Source organism: Lepidothrix coronata, unplaced genomic scaffold, assembly GCF_001604755.1.
Source record: "Lepidothrix coronata isolate B3197 unplaced genomic scaffold, Lepidothrix_coronata-1.0 Scaffold91, whole genome shotgun sequence".
Taxonomy (NCBI): domain Eukaryota; kingdom Metazoa; phylum Chordata; class Aves; order Passeriformes; family Pipridae; genus Lepidothrix; species Lepidothrix coronata.
The window spans coordinates 3,034,241-3,053,411 of NW_016690271.1; the positions used below are offsets into that span (position 1 = coordinate 3,034,241).

The following is a 19,171-nucleotide window of genomic DNA, read 5'->3' on the forward strand; positions in this document are numbered from 1 at the left end:
CCAAGAAAAGAACATCACTCCCAGCTCCCCTAAAGTAGAAACCACCCCTGCTTTCGGGCCCTGGCAGGCGCGGGGGGAGCAGATGGGCCGTGTGTAACAGCCGGGGCGGTGCTGCGAGCGCCGGTGCAGCCCCGGGGAGCTGCTCCCTGTGAGTCACGCTGGTGTTACTGTGCCACGGCAGAGCTGCTACCCTGCTGTAGCTGGGGAGAGCCCACAGCTTTTCCAAAATATCACAGAGGCCCCAACCACAAATGTAGGTTGCAGCAAGAGCAAGATAACAAGCTGAAGGGGTTGTTTGAGGGCAAGCCCGCAGCCCCTGTGGTGAGAGAAGTATTAAACACATCAATTCAGCTCTCAGCTTTCTCTCCAACACAGGGAGGAGGCCTGAAGGGAAAACCTGCTTTCCTGCGAAGCAGGGAGACACCTTTGTGTCCAGGAGCCAGGATCCCAGCTGCTGTACCAGCCCCCAGCTGTCTGAAGCCATTAAGAGGTCAGTCCCAGCACGTTCAGATCCAGGTTGCTTGGCACAGAACATCCCATCAGGGTGCAGCAGGACACAATTCCCTTGATCCCTGCCTCTGATTCAGCTTCTGAGCCAGGCTGGAAGTCAGCACCAGCACAGAGGGGCCACACATGCTCCTCGGGCCATTCCTCACAGACCTGCCTCCTTTGGGTCATCAGCACATTCCAGGGCAGAGAACTCACAGGTTTTGCTCAGGACAGCTGGTAAGGAAGAAGAAGAAACCAGAGGCTGTATAAATGTGTCAATTCACCTTTAATGTTTGAAAAAAAAAATAAATGGTATTTGAGCCATTGCAGTTATGAAGGGAACAGATCTTGCTCCACGAGAGACCGTGAACAGATTCACATTAGACTCATGCTTGGAAAAAAACAAACCCAAAACATTCTCCTTTCAGACCCAGAATGGAGTTCTGAAGAGACAAGACCACACGAGTGCCCCGGACAGTCCAAGGCACGTTACCCCAGTGCAGACATTTCCATCAACATGAAATTATGACAGCTACATTCTTTCTAGTTACAACATTGTTCTATCCATAATACAAAATTAGGCATACTTTGGATTTTGCACAGAGACAAGAAGGACTTTTACTTCAGGAAGTCGTGAACCTGGGTCACCAAGTCATTTCACAAAGCACTCCCTTCACTCTGCCCTTCCCCACCCAGCAGTGATTTGTTCCCAACACCAAATTCATCTCAGAGACACGAGGTGGGCTCAGCAGCTCAGTGATATTGCCAATGCATTAGTCAGCAAACCAATAAATAGAGCTTATGACAAGCACCAGGGTTTGACTTGCCATCACAGAGTACTTCTCCACACCCAGATCAGAACTTCCTGCAGCATAATCCCAAGTCAGTACATACTAAGACAACATCACTGCTGAACCTATTGGAGACCAAGACATTTGTCTGCCTTTGAAGCAGATGTCACATGAGTTTCCTTCACACAAACATCACATGTAAATTTAACTTCTTGGTACTGTGCTTTAAGAACAAAAGCAGATATCAGAACATGGAGGACAGTCCTCCAGAAATAGCTTATCAGCTACAGAAAATAAAAATAAAATTAAAACAAAAAAAGACAGTGGCCACTTACAAGTCTTCCACACGACTTAGCTTGCTTTAAGGAGAGCTTTAAGTTAAGGCAGTGTTGAGACAACTGGCTACAAACATGCCAAATAGAGCTGTTGTCAGTAGTCACCAATTTGATATCCTACTCCATTGCGGGGCTGGGCCACGTGGCTTTAGAGCTCAATATCAAGGTCTAAAGACTTCAGCCACAGGATGCTGCTTTCTGCAGCAAGCAGCAGCTCGGGGGGTGGTTTTGAAGCCTTCTAGACCAGGCTGAGTTGCTTACACAAGTCTAGGTCAACATTTCAGCAGAGCCAAAGATACAGCGATGGGCACTGAGCGCGAACACGGAGGGTGCCAGCTGCAAGCCTGGATCACAGTCCGAGGTGGAGTTCGACTTGGGTGTGGAAGCCACGGCACCAAGAGCCACCCCACCAGCTTTCAGGGAAGGTTTAAGACCTGCCCTGAGGGTACTGGGAGAGCCAGCTCTCTACAGTCTGCAGGGTGGGACAGAGGCTCACACTGGCTTTGCTCCTCTTTACAAGATTAACAGTCTAACAGGACTCAGTAGGGAAGTCAGGGGCTTTTGGCCTGCCCAAAGAAGTTTTCCCAGCCTCAAAGAAGGAGTTACCACTGAGGGAGCTGTTGTGGAATAGTTTTATTTCTTCCCACGTAAAGGCCATTGTTTAAGCATTTACAGGTTTCCTAGTGCAATACAACCAAAAAAAGCAGTAACAAAAAAATGCCGCCTTCTTCCCAGGCAACTAAACAGAAGTAGATTTTTACTGCAACATATACACATTAAATATAGTATACAGTCCATGCAGCGGCATAGCCATGTTAGAGGGAGTCGTGGCTTCAGCCATCAGTGCATTACAGTCCAAATCTCACTCGCTCCTACTTCCTATCCAGACTTGAAGAGAAGAATTGCAACCTGACCCAAGTAAAAATAGATGAAGTGCTTTGTCTCGTGTGTTACATAGCTGCCAAAGTTTCTGCCAACAATGCAGTGCCAAGTTGGGTTGTATTTCTTGTCAAATTCCTGAAGAAAGAGAAGAGAGGCATTAAGGCCAAGAAAGCCCACATGAAAATAGTTCTAAGCACAAATTCTGAGCTTGTTCTGTTCGCATACTATCGCCTCTCCTCCCACCTGCAGCATCGTGAGATTCCCCACTGGAAGACACCATTCTATTAAGCAACCAGACCTCTGTACTGGAGCAAAACAACTCCTGAGCCTTAGAGTACCCATTAGCCCTGGGCAGGGAGAGCAGAGGCAAAAGCTCTCCTCGGAACAGCACTATCCAGGCGCTGTGTGTAGGCTACTCAGGGGAATAGTTCTCTCCCATTCCAAACCCACTCACAAAAAATAAAGTATTGGCATGTATCCTCCAGCAAGGAGCTGAAAGGTCACCTAAAAAGAAGGAAGAAGCCTGGTTTCTGCTGTTCAGGACTTTTGTACACATAAAGGGGAAAGAATCCACATTGAAAATGAGCAGGCAGATCCACAGCCCAGAGAGCACATGGAGACAAAGAGGTCAGAGGTGAGCAAGCTGAATGCTGGTTCAGTAGTCTTCTCCTACTTAACAGGTAGGATAGGGTTAAAGACCATTTTCCTCCCTCTAATTAACACACAACTCCCAAGAACACCGTTCTCTCCCCTGAGACAGAGAAAGAAGAACAGACTCAACATCCAAGATTAAAGCTAGTGCTAGTCTCAGACAGCAGCAACAGTTTGAGTTCTTTGCAGGGAACCTTTGAAGTAAGGAAAAGGCTTTCTTGCCAGGGCATGAAGGTGCATCAAATTGCTTCCCTCCTCCCAACACACTCTCAGGATATAAAGGCCAACTTCTTTCTGGATGCCTTCTGTTGCACTCACTCACTTTACAGGCTGCATTGCCCCGAGCACTTTGAGGTAAGTCATGCCTCAAAGTGATCTGAGAAGTCAGGAGACACCTTTGAATCCTTTACCTTCAAGCTTAGATTACAAGCAAGGCCCAAATGCCAGCCCAAGTGCCAGGACTGCACTGCCTCTGAAGTCACACCTCCCTCCTCCAAAAGCACTTTGCCTGACCATTCTGAGAAGCTGCTACAGAGGGAACCAACAGCTCCCCAGATGTCATCAAACACGAAACAATTAACAGGCTCCTGCAAATGGGGAAACACCTCTCCACCAGCCAGGGCAGCTGCTCACACTGTTTCTAACACAGCACATTCCACAACCCCAGGAGCCACCACAAGGCCCATCCTCCTCCTCAGCTCCCACCCAGAGCCAGGAACACACGTGCACTGCTGCCCACAAAGTGAAACATCAGAGTCATCCCACCTGCACTGGTGCTGCAAGTCAAGCAGCAGCATCTATGGAGCAGATCCTAAGCAGAGGCTGCAGCCAGCCCTATCCAGGCTGGCAAATCCTGAGGGACAGCACTCATAGTACGCTCAGAGCTTGCCAGAGCTCTGCCACAGCCCTCCTCTGACCTTGGAGAAGTCACTCCATCCTCTTGAAAACAGCAGTAAAGCAGACAAGAAGCCAAGCATCTTCTCCCTCCCAACACGCAAGCACGAAGCCTCAGCCACTCAGCTCCTGACAGGAACAGACTCAGGAGCTTTGGGAAGTCTCAGCCAGCACAGCCCCCTCGGCCCAGAGTTACCTTCTTGATATATGCTGCAATGTCCTTTTCTATGTTGTACTTCTCCATGGCCTGTGTAGCACAGTCTACAGCATCCTGCTGCATGTCCTCGGACATGTCCGCATTCTTGATCACAGCCTTTCTGTCAGACATCGTGAACCTAAGGCAGAACATAGATTCCTTTAATCCCTTCCCAAGAAAGGAGACGCTTCCCGTGCATCGGAGGTTGTCCTTTCTGTGCAGGCTGCGTCACGAGCCGACACTACAAACCCCTGTATGGCCTGGGCGAGTTTACTGGGGTTCTGTACAGCAGTCCCAGGCCAAGGTGCCCCTCGCAGCCAGAGCACCAGAGCACTGGCTGGAGGTTAGATCAAACATCACCACCTGCATTAAACACACGCAGGAAAAGCTTCTGTGTGGGAGGAGACGGGATCTGCAGAGAGCCACAGCCCTCCTGAACATCAATAGGATACAGCCAAGTTTCCCTTCCAGGTGCACCAGTGGTTTGGAACATCTTCTGCTCAGAGCCCTGCAAGCAACAGATCCCAGGAAGCACACCAAGAGCAGCAGTGCTTTCATTCCACCCCATCCCAGGTGTCACAGTTCCTGCTGCGAGTTTAGCCTGGGAGGAGTGTTGTTCCACATTCAGCCATCATCACCCCCTCCCCTCCCTGCTGCTCTGCCACGAAACCCAGCCCTCAGCTCTTCCCATGGGACAAAGCTGGTCTGACAAGCCAGAAGCAGGTTAACACCACATTGCGGCCTGAAAACAGGGCAGTGGAAGCAAATCCCATCACAGGGCCAGCCCTCTCCACCTGGGAACCACAACACACATGCCAAAACCAGCATGGTACTCCTGGCCAGGACCTTTAGGAAACTGGGAAATGCTGTACTGGAGCCGGGTGTGCAGCCCCCTTCACTCTGTAAGTTAGTTCAGGTGCTTTGTACCAGCCACTGCAGCCATTAGATCTTCTGTGGCCTCTCTAGGGAGCTGTTCAGCACCAGGAAGTTTCCAGCACAGTTCATATTATCCTAGAAAACTGGGATTTGACAATCCCAGCCCTGCAGCCTTTCTTCAAGCCCTGGAGGAGGAGCCCCATGCAGTCCTCCTCCAGACACCAGAGCTTGCCCCCATGCCCCATGGAAGGCCTGGTCAGGGGTCACATGTTACCTGGAAGACCAGGTAACTGCTCCAAGAAGAACCACAGCTGCTCACCTTGCAGCAGCTCTTACCACAGCAGATTCAAACTTTGTGGGAATAAGCTTCTTAATGGCAAGCAGTGCCTCCCACTAAGCCTGCAGAGCACCATTAAGTTTCCTAAATCCTTTTACAGCGCTCTAAGTCTTGAGGTGATACTACCAAGCGTGTTTTGAAATAGTGAAACTACACATTTTTAGCTCTGCTGTGGAGTGAAAAAAAAATCTGCTGCAATGATCACTTCCTGGAAGAGTCCCAGAAAACTGAAGGAGTAGCTTTGTTACAGCAATTAAACGAGCTTGCTACCCAGAGAGAAAGAGAATCCAGTTACATAATTGCAGCCCTCTGATTACAATACTTCAATTCTTCCCTCTGCCTGCACTTGAAGACTTCTATTGCCACCTTAATTTATACAATTTAGATACAGTCTTTAATAGAGCACTGCTATTAACATACACTAACAGCATTGGGAGGGATGACAGGAACTGAGCTCCAATGCCAACAGAGAGCACGTGCCCCTACCACAGCCCTGGAAAAGCCACGTCCAGGCAGTCTGTTCCTCTCCATACTGTGGTTTAAGCCAGTGGGGGTTTGCCTGCAGCCCAGAAACCCTGGGGGAAAAAGACACAGCTCAGAACAGCCCAAACTGCCTGTAGATTTACAAAAGTCTTCTAGGGGTCCAGTCTGCTGGAAGAGGGAAGCAGCAGAAATCCACTTGTGGGTCATTCTTCCAGGAAAGGATCTTCAGGGAAAAAGGGCAAACGAGCTCTCATACACACCAGGCCTTCACACAGCTCCATTGCTCAGAGTTCAGAGGGCACTTGCCATTGCATAACCAGCCAGGAGTGACCTGCAAAAGGCATCTCCCTTCCTCATTGTTTAGGCAAGGAGCATCCCAGTGCAGGCCCGTGCTGCCGCGGGCGACAGCGCCATAGGAAAAAAACGATTATCTTTCAGGAGATCACTGGCCAGCCTGCCCTGCCCTGCCCACCACAGCACCCTCCGTAGCCAACCACGACAGGGGCTGGCAGTGGCTGTGCTGCCCTGCACCTGCCATGGGATAGGGAGCAGCTCCAAGTGTCACCCCCTGCACCCACCCGAACACCCAGAGCAGGGCCCCAGTCTCAGCTCATTCCCTGGGGAGTTACAGGTTGGTCCTCCCCACGAGGCAGGCCAGTGCCACCACATACACATCATAACCCTAAACCACAAGATCACAGGTGGCCCTCGGGGTCTTGCCACCCAATCTGGCCCTACCTGAGGAAAACCACAAAGCCCCAGCACATAGCTCAGGGCAAGATGGGCCTGGGAAGGGGTAATAGCACAGCCCCAGCAGCCACCCCTTCCCCAAACCAGGGCAGGATGTGGTCTATAAGGAGGAAGACCACAGCCCCAGATGCCACTCCAGGGCAGGATGAGGCCTTGGCAGGGGGATTAGGGCCCAGCCAGCACCCAATCCTTCCCTCATCAGGGTAGAATGAAGCCTCAGGAGCATGAGGCCCAAGCCCAACACCCAATGGCAGCTCCAGCAGGACAGGCTGGGGCTTTGAGAACGGTATGAGACACAAGCCCCCTGGTAACCATTCTTTCTCTCTCCAGGTTGGGACAGGGCCCTAGAAATGGGACGAGGCTGAAGCCCAGCACCCACCACTCTCCCCAGCACTACAGCAGGATCCCGAGAACGGGGACAGAGCCTAAGCCCAGCACCCACCCACTTCCCTATCAGGACAGCATGGATCCCGAGGACGGGCACGAGAAGCCAAGTCCAGCATCCATCACTTCCCCATCAGGACAGCACAGATTCCACGGATCGGGATGAGGCCCAAGCCCAGCACCCACCGCATCCCCCACCGCGGCCGAGGAGGGCCCTGGGAGGGGGTGCGGCACAGCCCCTTTCCGCGCAGGGCAGCGGGGGCTCGGGAAGGCGCTGCCGGGAGCCGGAGCCCTGCGTGACCTTCACGGGGGGAGCCCCGGGGCCGCCCGAGGCCGCGGTGACCTTGCCCGGAGCGCGGCCGGCACCGCACCAGCGCGGACCCCCGGGGCGGGGCGGGCTCCGAGCGCCATCCACGGGCCGGTCCCGCCCGGGCACGGCCGCGACCCTCCCCCGGGGCGGCCCCGCCGCCACCTCGCACACGGAGCGGCCGGTGCCGGGCGAGGCTCGAAGACGCCCGGCGGAGGCGTCGCTCACCTTCACAGTGACAGGGCCACCCCGGGAGGGCGAGGCACAGCACCGAGGAGGAGGAGGATGGGGTGTGAGGAGGCGCGGCCCCGCTGCCTCAGCCCGCTTCGCTCCGCTCCGCTCGGCGCCCCGCGCGCTCTGCGCCCCGGCGCCGCGCCGCGCTCAAATACCGCCCCGCCCGCTGCGGCGCGCGGGCCGCCGCGCCCCCATTGGCTGCGCCGCCCCGCGCGCCGCGCCCCTATTGGCTGCGGCGCGGCGCGGCCCGCCGCGCCCGGCCCGTCCGCCCGCGCTGTTCTGCCTACATCCTGTTTCATCCCACAATGCCGCGGGGCGGCGCGCGGCGGGGAGGGGCGGGGCCGGGGGGCGGGGGCGCCGGGAGGGGCCGGGACGGTGTGAGGGGACGGTGTGAGGGGAGCGTGCTTCCATGGGGGTTCCGCCGCCTCGGGACCCCCATCCCCGCGGGGAGCCTGATCCCTTGAGGGGGGCTGATCCCTCAGAGGGGGCTCTGCTGCCCTAGGGGGTCAAGATTTCCGCTCGGGGGGTCCCCTCTGCCTTGGGCAGCCCGATGCCTGAGCCTGAACCCCTGTGAGGGACCCACTGGGTTGGGTAACACACCACAGTGTTCTCCTGGAGCTCGCTGTAAGCTTTTCATCCACCACCATCCCCACATGTCCATGTTTTCAGGTCACTGCAGCAGGTGCTCAGTGTCCCCCAGCAGGACTCAGCATCTCTCCAGGCGGATCTCCCACTCCCGAACACATCAAGAGGGTTCTCACATTTCTTGGGGTTCTCCTACAGACAGCAAAGCATGGGGAATGCCCCGAAAAGTTTGGGGAATGACCAACTTTCTCTATGGTCCACTGACCATCAGCCCCACATCCTGTGGAAGCCATTGCTTTTTCTCTGGGATGCCTCAGGGCGTCCTGCCAGGTCTTTTTCCAGCCAGGTCGAGTCTTTCATGTGGAAAAGCTGATAATATCCCAAACCCAAGTTCTGTGCTGCTGAGAATTGTCCCTGCACCGCAACAGAGCTCAGGGGGTGACGTGGCTGTTTGAGCAGCATCATATGTTCACCCTGAGAATGTGGGATGTTCCCCGTACACGTGAAAGCCAAAGTAAGGACAGAGGGGAGAATAAAGCCCTCCTGTTCACACACCTGCCTGTGAGGTCTCACGGAGTCTGGCAGTGAGGGAGCACCGGGCCAGCAGGACCCTGGCATACAGAGGTGACACCGGTGCTTCAGACACTTGGCTTTCCCGCACAGGGATCCTGCCCTGGATAACTGTGCTCCAGGCACACTCCTCCCCCCCGGCTGCCCCTGCGTGCCCGGCTGCCGGGCTGGCCGCCAGCCAGCTCCCGTTTTGGTTGCTCCATTTCACTCGAGCTGCAGTGCCAAGAAGCCCTTTGCAGAAGACACCTGAAGAAAAGCCCAGCAGAACAAAAAACCCTGATTCCTGTGCTGTCCCCATTCCCATGCCGTGGTGCCCGCACAACAGTGAGACAGAGACAGCGCTGCCCAGGCTCAGCTGGCTCTTAATGAGACCAGTTTTAATTGCCTGCGTGGCCTTGAGAACCAGGAAAACTACTCTGGGTCCTGAAACCTCCCTGATTTGATTGCTGAAGGAAGACAAGCCTAGGGCTGGTAACAGCACCTGGGGAACAGGCTGGGTTCATTCCACGTGAGAACGCTGGGCAGCCCAGGAATGGGCTGATCCCATTTGCTAATGGAGTGGATAGTTCCTGGTGTGACCTTTGCAGCCTCTGAGATGCTGGTCAAAACTCCAAACAGCAAATAAAATATTTACTGTTCTTTAATGGGTCCAGACCTGAGCTTCAGCTTTAAGAGAGGAGAAGCCAGAGAGCAGCAGAAAAGCCAGTGATGAAGGAACACTGCAGGACCCGGCACTGAGGTTGTACGAGCACAGAGGGACAAGGCCATGCCTGGGCAGGTGGCACGGTCTCGGCTGGCCCGGCCAGAGCGGGCAGGATCCCAGGGACACAGCTCCCGGAGTGTCCGGCCATGAGGGCAGCCGGCCCCGCTCAGGTTCGCTGCACCACACTTGGCCGTGCTATTTATAGCTCTGCCGAGTCTCTGTTGAGGCAGCAGATCCCTGAGTCTTGTGGATGTGTTTTATGAGCATCCCAGCCCAGGCAGTGCAGAGCCTTGGGACGGAGCTGCTGTTCACACTGGGGCAGAGGTTTGTGCTGTGCTGTTAGTCCTGAGCTGAGGCTGGGGCAGGGGATGGGGCCCAGCAGGTTTTAAGGCCAGAGGCAGCTGCTGGGCGATGCTCATCCTGTCTGTCTGTCCCAGCAGGAGCCCCAGGCTTTCCCACAAGGACTCTCATGCTCCAGACCTCCCCATATTTTCCGGTAGCAGAAGCAGCACTCACCTCCCTCCTGCCCTGCCTGTCCTGGGGATGCCCATAGGCACCTTCAGCCCAGGGTAGGGGGAGCTGCCCCAGGGAGCAAAGGGACAAGGTATCAAACAGTGGCCCTGAACCCACATGGTGACAATCTACAGTCCCCAGAGCTGGCTCCAGTGCTTCTGCATTCCCAGTGTAACCCCATCCCAGTTACATCCTGCCTCCTCCCAAAGCATCTGCAAGAGCAGGTGGAGGAGCCCCACTCCTGCCTGGCTCAGTTGTGCTTCTTGCACAGGAAGGAGCATTGCCTTGATGGAATAAAGTGCTCGGAGTGCCGTGGAGGGAGATGCGTTCCTGAAGAGTGACAAAAGGCATTTGTTTATAAATTCCTCCAAGTGCACTATATAAGGCACTTCACAGGGATTCACAGGAAAAGGGCCCGGCACAAGGAGCAGTTTGCCATCTAAGGCTCTGCTCCTCCTGCCCCATGGCCACATGCTTCCCCACAGGATGTTTCCACTTGCAGGCTATCTTAACTCAAAACCCACAGACTTTGTGCATATTCTCCACAAGAAATGCAGAGGTCTGGGAACCAAGTGCAGGGCTGACAGTGTGAGTGCGGCTGCAGCATCCCACCACTTCCATGCTGCGCCTCTGCAGGAACATCCCCCATAGGAAATTTCTCTTATTTAACCTAAGCCCACTTTGCTGCACCTCAGCCCATCACTTCTGCTCTGCCCCGCCATGTTTGTGGCACACTGACTTATTTTATAGCACAGATCCATAGCAGACAACTGTAGAAATGTCACCTTCATCTCCTCGCCTCGCAGGAATTCCTTCCCTCCCTTCTCCTCCCACATGTCTCCTGCACCTGTGCTCCCTTCCTTTCTCTCCCCCATCAGTCACTCTCCTTGCCAATAATCAATAAAAACAACAGTAGCAGTAAAGCAGCTTCTATTAATTCCCCTCTGTAACAGCATGAAGGGTGTGGGCACAGGAGTGACACCCGGACACCCTGGAGCAGGGCTGCTGCTCCGTGCCAAGGGGAATTTGGCCACTTCATCATATCCACAAAAGCCCTTGCTCATGGCTGCAGCCTCCACCAGCATTTCGGGTGCTGGACCCAGGTCCCTCACCAGCACAGCCCCCCAGGACTGCCCAACGTGTTATTTTTTACCAGGAGTCAATTGTTTTGGCAAGTGTTTTGCAAAGCGCATTCCGGAGGGTTTGCTCTCCGTCCTGGGCTGCTTTGATCAATCTTGTTTGCGAAGCAGTTTCCAGCGCCCTGGTTAATGTACGTTATTATCTCCCTGAATCCCTGCTATAGAACCTGGATAAATCCTGTGGAAAAAGAAAAAGCCCTATAAAAGGAAAGGCTCTAAAACCTCCAGCGGGAGCTGCCACCGCTGACGCGGAAGGTTTGGGCACAATGAGCGGTCCCTTAACAGCAACAGCAGACTCCAAGTGCCCCATGGGGTTTATTGCTCACAAATTTGGGCTGATAAAGTGTTTTCACTACCTGCCATCCGTGTCACTGCGCAGATCTTGTCTGGGTGCAGTGCTGTCTCCCATGGGTTACTCTCACTTCTGCCAGGGAATGGGAACCAGGTTCTCCCTGTGCACCTGATCTGCAAAGGCTTTCATCCTGACATGCAACCAGAACGTGCAGGAATACCAGCCCTGGGACTGTCCCTCACGTTCCTCAGCTGGGCAAGGGGTCCCTCCCTTTACTGCCACGGGAGCAGCAGGGTGGCGTGTGTAGGGGGCTGGGGGAGAAATGCTCCTCTCTAGGAAGAACCACCCAGGACTGGGTCACATCCTTCTCATCAGCATCACACACTGGGGCTCTGAAATCCCAATGCTGTCCCCAGAGCCAGCACGGCCCTTCCGTGGCTCCGGCGTGCACGGAGCCATCACTCCTCGTGTGCCGGGTTCGTCCTGGAGCAGAGCAGAGGCAGCTGCAGCGTGGCACCACGGCAGGGCAGCCTGGGCTTATCTCCAAGGCAAACGGGCTTAAAAATGTGACAGGCTATAGAAGGCTTTTTGTCTAAGCCCTGCGTGCCACGAGGCAGCGCGTTCCTGCCATCCCACAGGCATGAGAGAGAAAACACTCCACGACTTGTGAGCCTTATTAATATGGATTCAGGTCAGCTGCTCCCTGCAAGTTTTCGTGAGTGACTCGCGGTGTGCAGTTCATGCAGGATCCATAAATAAGGACATCTCTCTGGAATCTCGGTGGGGTCCTATGAGCACAGGAATGTAACAACTGCTTCTGTGCACGTGGAGGGGTGAAGGGTGAGAAGCTGCCCAGCCCCCTGCTCGCAGTTCCCAGCACCCCAGCTCAAGCTCCTGGACCAGCTGGATGCACCGAGAGCTGACAACTCCCTTTAATCTGATCTCTCCCAAAGCGAAAAACGGGTTTGGAGACAACATAAACACCAAAGGAAAGGTCACATCAAAGCCATGTGCTGTGTGACGATGTCTTGTGGCTTCGCTCCTGCAGTGGGATTTGCAGGGCTCCCAGTCTGACCACAGGGCAAGACTCAGTGTGCTTGCAGGGCCAGAGAAAGGACAAGGGTTAATTTTACTTCTTCTCTTGAGTTTTTTCCATTTTTCCTTTCCTGTGCTCCCTCTCATCTGGGCTTGTGCCAGAGCACCAGTGGTTTATCTGCAAGATGTCCTGCCTGCACATCAAAGGCTCCCTAAATTTTTGAGTCTGGAAGGGCTGTTGTGATTATTTACTCCGCCCTCCTGTGAGCCACAGCACTCGCCAAGGTTGGGTTCCTGTGGTCAAGCAGAGCACAGTGCTGCCGTCAGAGGAGCTGGGAGGTGCCAAGACATGCCGGTGGCTTTGGGCTGGCTGCAGGGAGGGGGTTCCTCCTGCCCCACCACGGCACATCCACGGCAGCTGGGTCCTTGCACCGCTCTGCGCTTCCTCTGCTCTGCCACAGTCCCTCCCAGCCCGGGGCTGCAGTCCCCAGGGGTGTCCCTGCTCCGGGAACACACTGGGCACCCTTCAGTGAACCAACTGGGAAACCTCGTGTAAACCACTTGGAGCTGATGCATGAAATAATTGATCAATCATGCACAGGCTAATTGGGCATTTGTATGCAAAATAACGGGGTGCTCATGCGTGAGCTGCCTGGGTGCTCATGCATGCACTGATCGGGGCTCATGTGCCCAGGAATGAGGCATCCCTGGATGTGCTGACCCGGTTTTCCTGCGGGACTAACCCTGCACTTGTGCGAGCACCAAGTGTGAACCTGTGTGTGCTCCTGCACGATCACTTTACATGCTGATGCATGAACTCCTCGGGTGCTGAAAGGTACATTAACTGGGCACTTGTGCATTCCCTGATTAGGCATGCATGCACGAATTAGGCACCGAGCTGGGTGTTTACTGGGGACAGGCAGAGCCCAGCACAGTGACAGCCCCACACGGGGCAGGGAAACCTGCCAGCACCGAGCACAGGATGGTGTGGCACCAAAAACCCCTGCTGGTTCCCCCAGCAAGCGTGAGCCGGTGGCTTTGCCTCCCCAGCAGCCTCGCTGGCACACGGCAGCCGATCTCACACCTTCCCCCGGGCTCCCCGGGGCGTAGGAAGCAGCCACTGCTGTACAGACAACTTAAACCCTGTTCTGGCACAGCTTAAATACGGGAAGCTCCAAAAGCAGGAGACAAGGTCTCCACTGTGTAGAATGATTTAGGTCAGTCTCACTTCTGCAATGATTTATTTAAGCTTTAGCAGTTCTTGGCCTGAGTGAAGGAAAAAATGAGGAAAAAAATAGAATTCCCCGTATTTACACTATTTTTCTGTAATGTTTATACTGTGGAAGCTACAGCATCATCTGCCAGCGCCACTTTAATCCAGGCCTGCAGACATTTCCACCACACACTCACATTTCTTGGGATTGTGCTTCAAATTGGAGCAACTTGCTGAGCACAAAATCTCGGCCTGCGAAAGCATTTCAGTGGTTGTTGCTCCCTGGAAAGTACGTCCCGTCCTTCGATCACTCCAAGGCTTTATCAGAAACGTTCTCGCCTTCCTGCAATCAAAAAACCAGCCATCTGAGTGGGCTCAAAAGAGAAGGAGCCAGAAACAACCCACTGTGGTGCAGCTCTGCAAACCACAGCTGGGGAATGGGCTGGTTGGTGAGAGCCCAGAGCCCAGTGCAAGCAGTGTGTCCTGTGCCAGAGCCAGGACCAGCCTGGGAAAGCAGGATCAGACCGGGTGCTGGAGGTGATGCCTAGATGGCCAGCTGTGTCTATAAATGGATATAAATGTACATAAATGTATATATAGCTCACAGACACTCACGGGCTCTCCCTGGGCTGGTATCACCGAAAGCCAGAACCCCCTCTCTGCCCTCCTCGCCAGCCTGGTTGTGGCGATGCTCTCACTGAACTCTGCAGAAGGAGCTGCAACAGTTGATCCGATCAATAAATACACATTTTATACAAGCCTTAGGTCTGTAATGTCTCTCTGTATATAAGAGGCCACAAGGGATTTTGTTTTAATTAGAGGAATGCTTAAGGTTACTCTGCCTCCTGCTTAATCGGCCTTGGAAATACAGCGGGAAGGGCTGTCCTTGCACAGAGCAACTGCTCCGAGCCAGCACAACCCAAGGGCTCAGCGAGGGCACGAGGGCAGGAGCAGGGAGACAGAGGGGAGCACAGCCTGTATCCACCTCCCTCTGACACCTCCAGCATGAGCCAGGAAAACTTATACCTGGAGCTGCAAGCACACCCTGTCCCCTGCTCAACACCCACGGGATGGGAGTTAATGGGCAGGTCCCGCCTCATCCCCAGTCTGGGGTTATCATGGTGACACGGGGAGAGGCGTCAGGAATGCACTTCATGGCCAGAAAAGAGCAGAGGTTTCCAGCCAAACATTGTCAAATGGTGGTGGTTTTCTTACGGGAATGTTACAGCTGCTTAGGTCCCACGGCATGGAAATATCCGTGGGAGGAGAGCAAACCTCTGCACACGGGAACAGCCCTCGGATGGCTCCGCCTCCGTGCTGGGATCCAGGTGAGCCTCCAAGCTGCAGGATCCAGGATCCAGGCCAGCCCATAGTCAGACACGAGCAAACACACCAGGCTTTGCCATGGAGCACCATGAAGCCAGTGGGTACCAGAGGCACCCAAACCTATGCCCTCAGTGTAAACCACCAACTGGGGTCTGGAGGGTGCATTTCCAGTTCATCTCTGTCCCACCAGCACTCAGGAGCACTTCAGCCCCAGTCCATCACCGTGCTCAGCTGGTGTGTAACTCCAAGCAGGCAAGCAATTGGTTCGGGAGCCAAGCTGCCCTCTGTCTGGGAGGATGAGGAGGAATAAAAGAGGGAATAATAAATAAAAACAAACCCTAGAGGAAAAAAAATGCTCACTGAGAGCATTGATGCTCTCGGAGCAAACAGAAGTGGAGGCGCTGCTTTGTGCTCGCCCCCGGCCCAGCAGCACAGGGATTGTTTGCTGTTAACAGCAAAAAAGCCTCATGGGGATGCCACATGTGTGTGTGTCTCATGAAACCCTCTGTGATGGGGAGGTGAATGAAGAAGCAGTAAAGTCCTCTGATACCCCAGGACATTATCCAAAGCCGTGGGTTTATGAATAACTGGTTCCCGTGGAGGAACTGCGGCTTTTACTGGTGCTGCAGCTCCCTGCCCTCGCCAGCCCAGCTCTCCCAGGCTCCTCACCCCATGCAGCTCCCGCTCCTTTGATCCTTTCTTTCTCACATGTGGTATTTCAGAGGATAAAAATGTTAATATGCTTCCAGGGAAATCATCAAAATATTATCCGCCAGTCATGCTCTAAATGACAACGACCTGTTAATCCTATTTACTGCCCTCAAGGAACCGCACCTAAAAGGCCTATTAGGAAAGCAAAAAAAATTAGGTTTCTTCATTGTATTTCATATTTTAGTTGGGCTGCTGTGGTACCAGAAAGTCCAATATCATACGAAAATAAAATGTTCTCATTTTTTATTTGACTCCTGGAGGAGAGCGCAGAACAGCCACTGCTGGGGCATTTCCACGCCTAATTTCTGACACATCTTTTAATCTGCCCATTTAAAATCACTTACTTTGCACCCTTCACCTTAAAAATTAATGGGGTATTAACTCTGAGGTTTCCTACATGAGGAATGTGTGGATAATAAAATGCTGTGGAACAGGATTTCCAGTGGGAGCAGAACCCTTTCAGCAGCATCCGGGCACTGGGATCAGCAAACTGCTCCAGATCTCGGTGGCTGCTCCCACCCTGGGCCTTTTGTAAATGTTGAGTTTATTTTTCCTCGTTTATTTGCCTTTCATTGGGCTCTGACAGAAAAATATATGGCTTGGTGTCCCTCCCACCCTCATCTCCATGACTTTTTGTTTCAAGTGGTTTTTGCAGTCCCTCGCCTCTCTCCAATGTTTGCGTAAAGTTAACACACGTCCACAAAACAGTTCTGAAAACTTTATTTGTATTTAAAAATACTCTGCTTGAAACCAATGTTAATGCATTTTTGACTCATTGTAGTTCCTTGTGTTAAATAAAATCACCAAACCCACACTGATGCCACAGGGGCCACGTCCTGCTGAAAGCCCCGAGACCAGGGAGGGAGCGGGGACGTCAGCAGTGCCGCCAGCGGCATCTGACAGAAAGCTAATGGAAAACCTCTTTTAAAACCCACTCAGGCCTGGCAAATTGGGGCTATTTTTGGAGAACAAAGAGATGAAGCTCTACCCACGCTCCCAAGGCTTGGCTTGGTGGCATGGCCACCACAGAGACACCCCCCAGAATGTGTAAACACACAGCTCCTGCTGCCTGTGGCTGTGCCACGGCCCTGTGGTGTCCTGGTGGGGACAGTGGCAGGAGCCACACAGCAGATAATGGACAAACACATGCTGTTTCAGTTCCCTGTGTTGGGATGGCAGCGTTCACCCCGAGTCAGAACAAAAGCAGTGGGACAGGAGGTGCCAAGTGGGGCTGGTGAGCTCCCAGTGCCGGTGCGGTGCTATTGGTGGCTCCTTGGTGGATCCCAACGTGGATGGCTCAGCCTGGAGTGTGGGAATGGGTCAAGGAGAAAGGAGGTAACTCCAGGAAATGCACAGGGAAATAAAAATAGCAAAAGGAAACCGAGCGGCCGCAGGAAAACCCTCGCCGGCCAGTCCTGCTGAACCACAAACATGTGTCTGGAATGAGCCACACGAAGAGATTCGCTCCTTTCCACTTCTTTATTCCTTAGCAGGAATAAACCTTGGCGGGTTTATTTACTTGAACAGTTTGCATTCATTTTCCTCCCTCTCCACATCAGGCCTTGGAGCATCCCACCAGGCAGGGAGAGGGAAGGGCAGTGGGAGCGGCGGCTGCAATACTCGGTGACAGCGGGAGGCAGGGAGCAATGGCAGAGCCCTGGAGGAACAGAAATATTTACCCAGGGAAAGAAATCTGTTAAAACAGATTTGGGGGTGCTCATTGAAACTTTCTGGTCTGTGCCAACCTCTGCCCCTTCCGCTCCCACCTCAAGCCGTGGTGTGCTGGCACCTGGGAATCAAAGGGGACGCTGGGCACTGCAAATCTGAGTAGCGTGAAAATGAGGCAGCAGAAATCACAGCAAATCCATGATTTTTATTACTTTTAAATTGTTTTTAAATCAACCTCTAATTGGTACCAGCCAGACAAATTAACACACACCATTTAACCAGATTCTGCTTCCCTGTGCCCCTTCACCCGGCCGGGGTGACGAGGTGGCCCATGAAGACCTGGGCACTCTGCTCTAGGGACCTGGGATCACGGCTCTGCCAAGCACATCGTGTGACCAACTGCGTGGTGTGGCTGCTCTCATGAGAGGAAAAAACAGCAGTGTTTTGGAATTTCTAAAAATGAGCATTTCCCAAGCTGCCTGGCATGATTTGAATTCTGGTGGTGTTACCTCTGCTCCTCTGCGAGGCTTTTCTCCTTTAAGTCTCCACCTGTGTGTGTCCTTTCGGGCTGGCTTCCAGGAAAAACTCCCACTGGCAGCGTGCTGTGTTTTCCATGTGCATCCAGACATGCCTCAGCATGTGCAGAGGAAATCTCTGCTTACAGACAAATCTCCATAAACAAAACGAGCTCTGTCACCATCCACTGTTATGGGAGTTATTTCCATACTCACACACACCTTCATTGTCTTATCTTAAACTCAGAGTTTCTCTGAAAAAAATCACAGACTGATTTTTTGCATCTTTCTCTTACATGCAAATCAATAACTTTGATAACTTTGAGGCACTATTTAAAATGGAAAAAACCCCCCCCAAGAACCAGCTTTGTGTTTCACCTCCCAAGACACAACCTGTGTGGTTTCATGTTACTGCTGGAATGCCAAGGAAACCCCTCCAGCAGCAGATTCCAAACTACTGTTACGGGAGGGAAATGGCAAGCTGGGACAATTCACAGCTCAGTTCTCAAAAAAACCCCGACCTCTTTAAAAACGACCCTTTTGTCCCAAACGGTCTGAGCTTTGATGAACTGTTATTTTGCAACAAAGTAAGATTAGTCAGGACTAATCCCAGCTGGATCGCTCTGTACTAAGGATTAGGAAAAACAGGTTCTCTCTAACAGAGCTGGGCGATGACAGGCCGTGGGCCGTGGCCCCAGCCCCGCAGCTCTGCTTGGGAAACCTCCTGCTTCCCATGTTTCATCAGGAATTACAATCAGCACTGACGTTACACGGGTAATATTTGCATTATTCACCAATATTCTCCCTTGGAAAGTCCTGATTTTCATTGCTGCTATTTGGAAAACAAAAACTTGTCATTTTACTGTAGTTGGTTTCTTTTATTTTAGCAAGATTATTTGCTTTTTCCTTCCCAGTAATTTATTTTCTACATAATTTAATGATTCTCCACATATATGTTTTGCTAGAAAGCCAAAAATTACTCTGAGAAATAAGTACACTGCAGCTTATCCAACTAAACACTCCACTGATAACACAGAGCTAAGGAAGGTAATGAGGAAGAAAACATCCAATACTTCTATAAAGAGACACTTCATTAAGGTAATTAAGACAATCATTTAAAGCAGCTATGAGGATTATTAAGGTACAAAAGAAATTATGCAACAGGGGTTTCACCAACCAGGCAGACTTACCATTGGTTTATGATGCTTTTAACAATTACTTTCAGTGGTTTAATAAGTTTTTGAAAATAAAACTCATTTCTTGGCAAAGGATGGAGCTTCCCTACACCCGGG

General features: G+C 52.8%; 1 protein-coding gene across 2 annotated transcripts; it reads right to left on the bottom strand.

The window, feature by feature from the left end:
* Nucleotides 1-756: 756 nt before the first annotated feature.
* Nucleotides 757-7,748, bottom strand: DYNLL2 (dynein light chain LC8-type 2). 2 transcript variants are annotated; one of them, XM_017821622.1, is made up of 3 exons: nt 7,604-7,748; nt 4,239-4,377; nt 757-2,632 (listed from the first exon to the last, which is right to left on the bottom strand). In XM_017821622.1, exons 2-3 carry the CDS (start codon nt 4,368-4,370, stop codon nt 2,495-2,497), a joined length of 270 nt encoding a protein of 89 aa, XP_017677111.1. In that variant the 5' UTR covers nt 4,371-4,377; nt 7,604-7,748; the 3' UTR covers nt 757-2,494. The 2 variants fall into 2 exon arrangements, with proteins under 2 accessions (XP_017677111.1, XP_017677110.1); XM_017821621.1 differs by lacking the exon at nt 7,604-7,748 and having other exon boundaries at nt 4,239-4,391.
* Between the last annotated feature and the right edge of the window lie 11,423 nt (nt 7,749-19,171).

Coding starts and splice junctions, on each gene's coding strand:
- DYNLL2 (XM_017821621.1), bottom strand. CDS start 4,391: ATGTTCTGCCTTAGGTTCACGATGTCTGACAGAAAGGCTGTGATCAAG. Junction 2,633..4,238: donor TTGCAGCATATATCAAGAAG/GTAACTCTGGGC, acceptor CTCTTTCTTCAG/GAATTTGACAAGAAATACAA.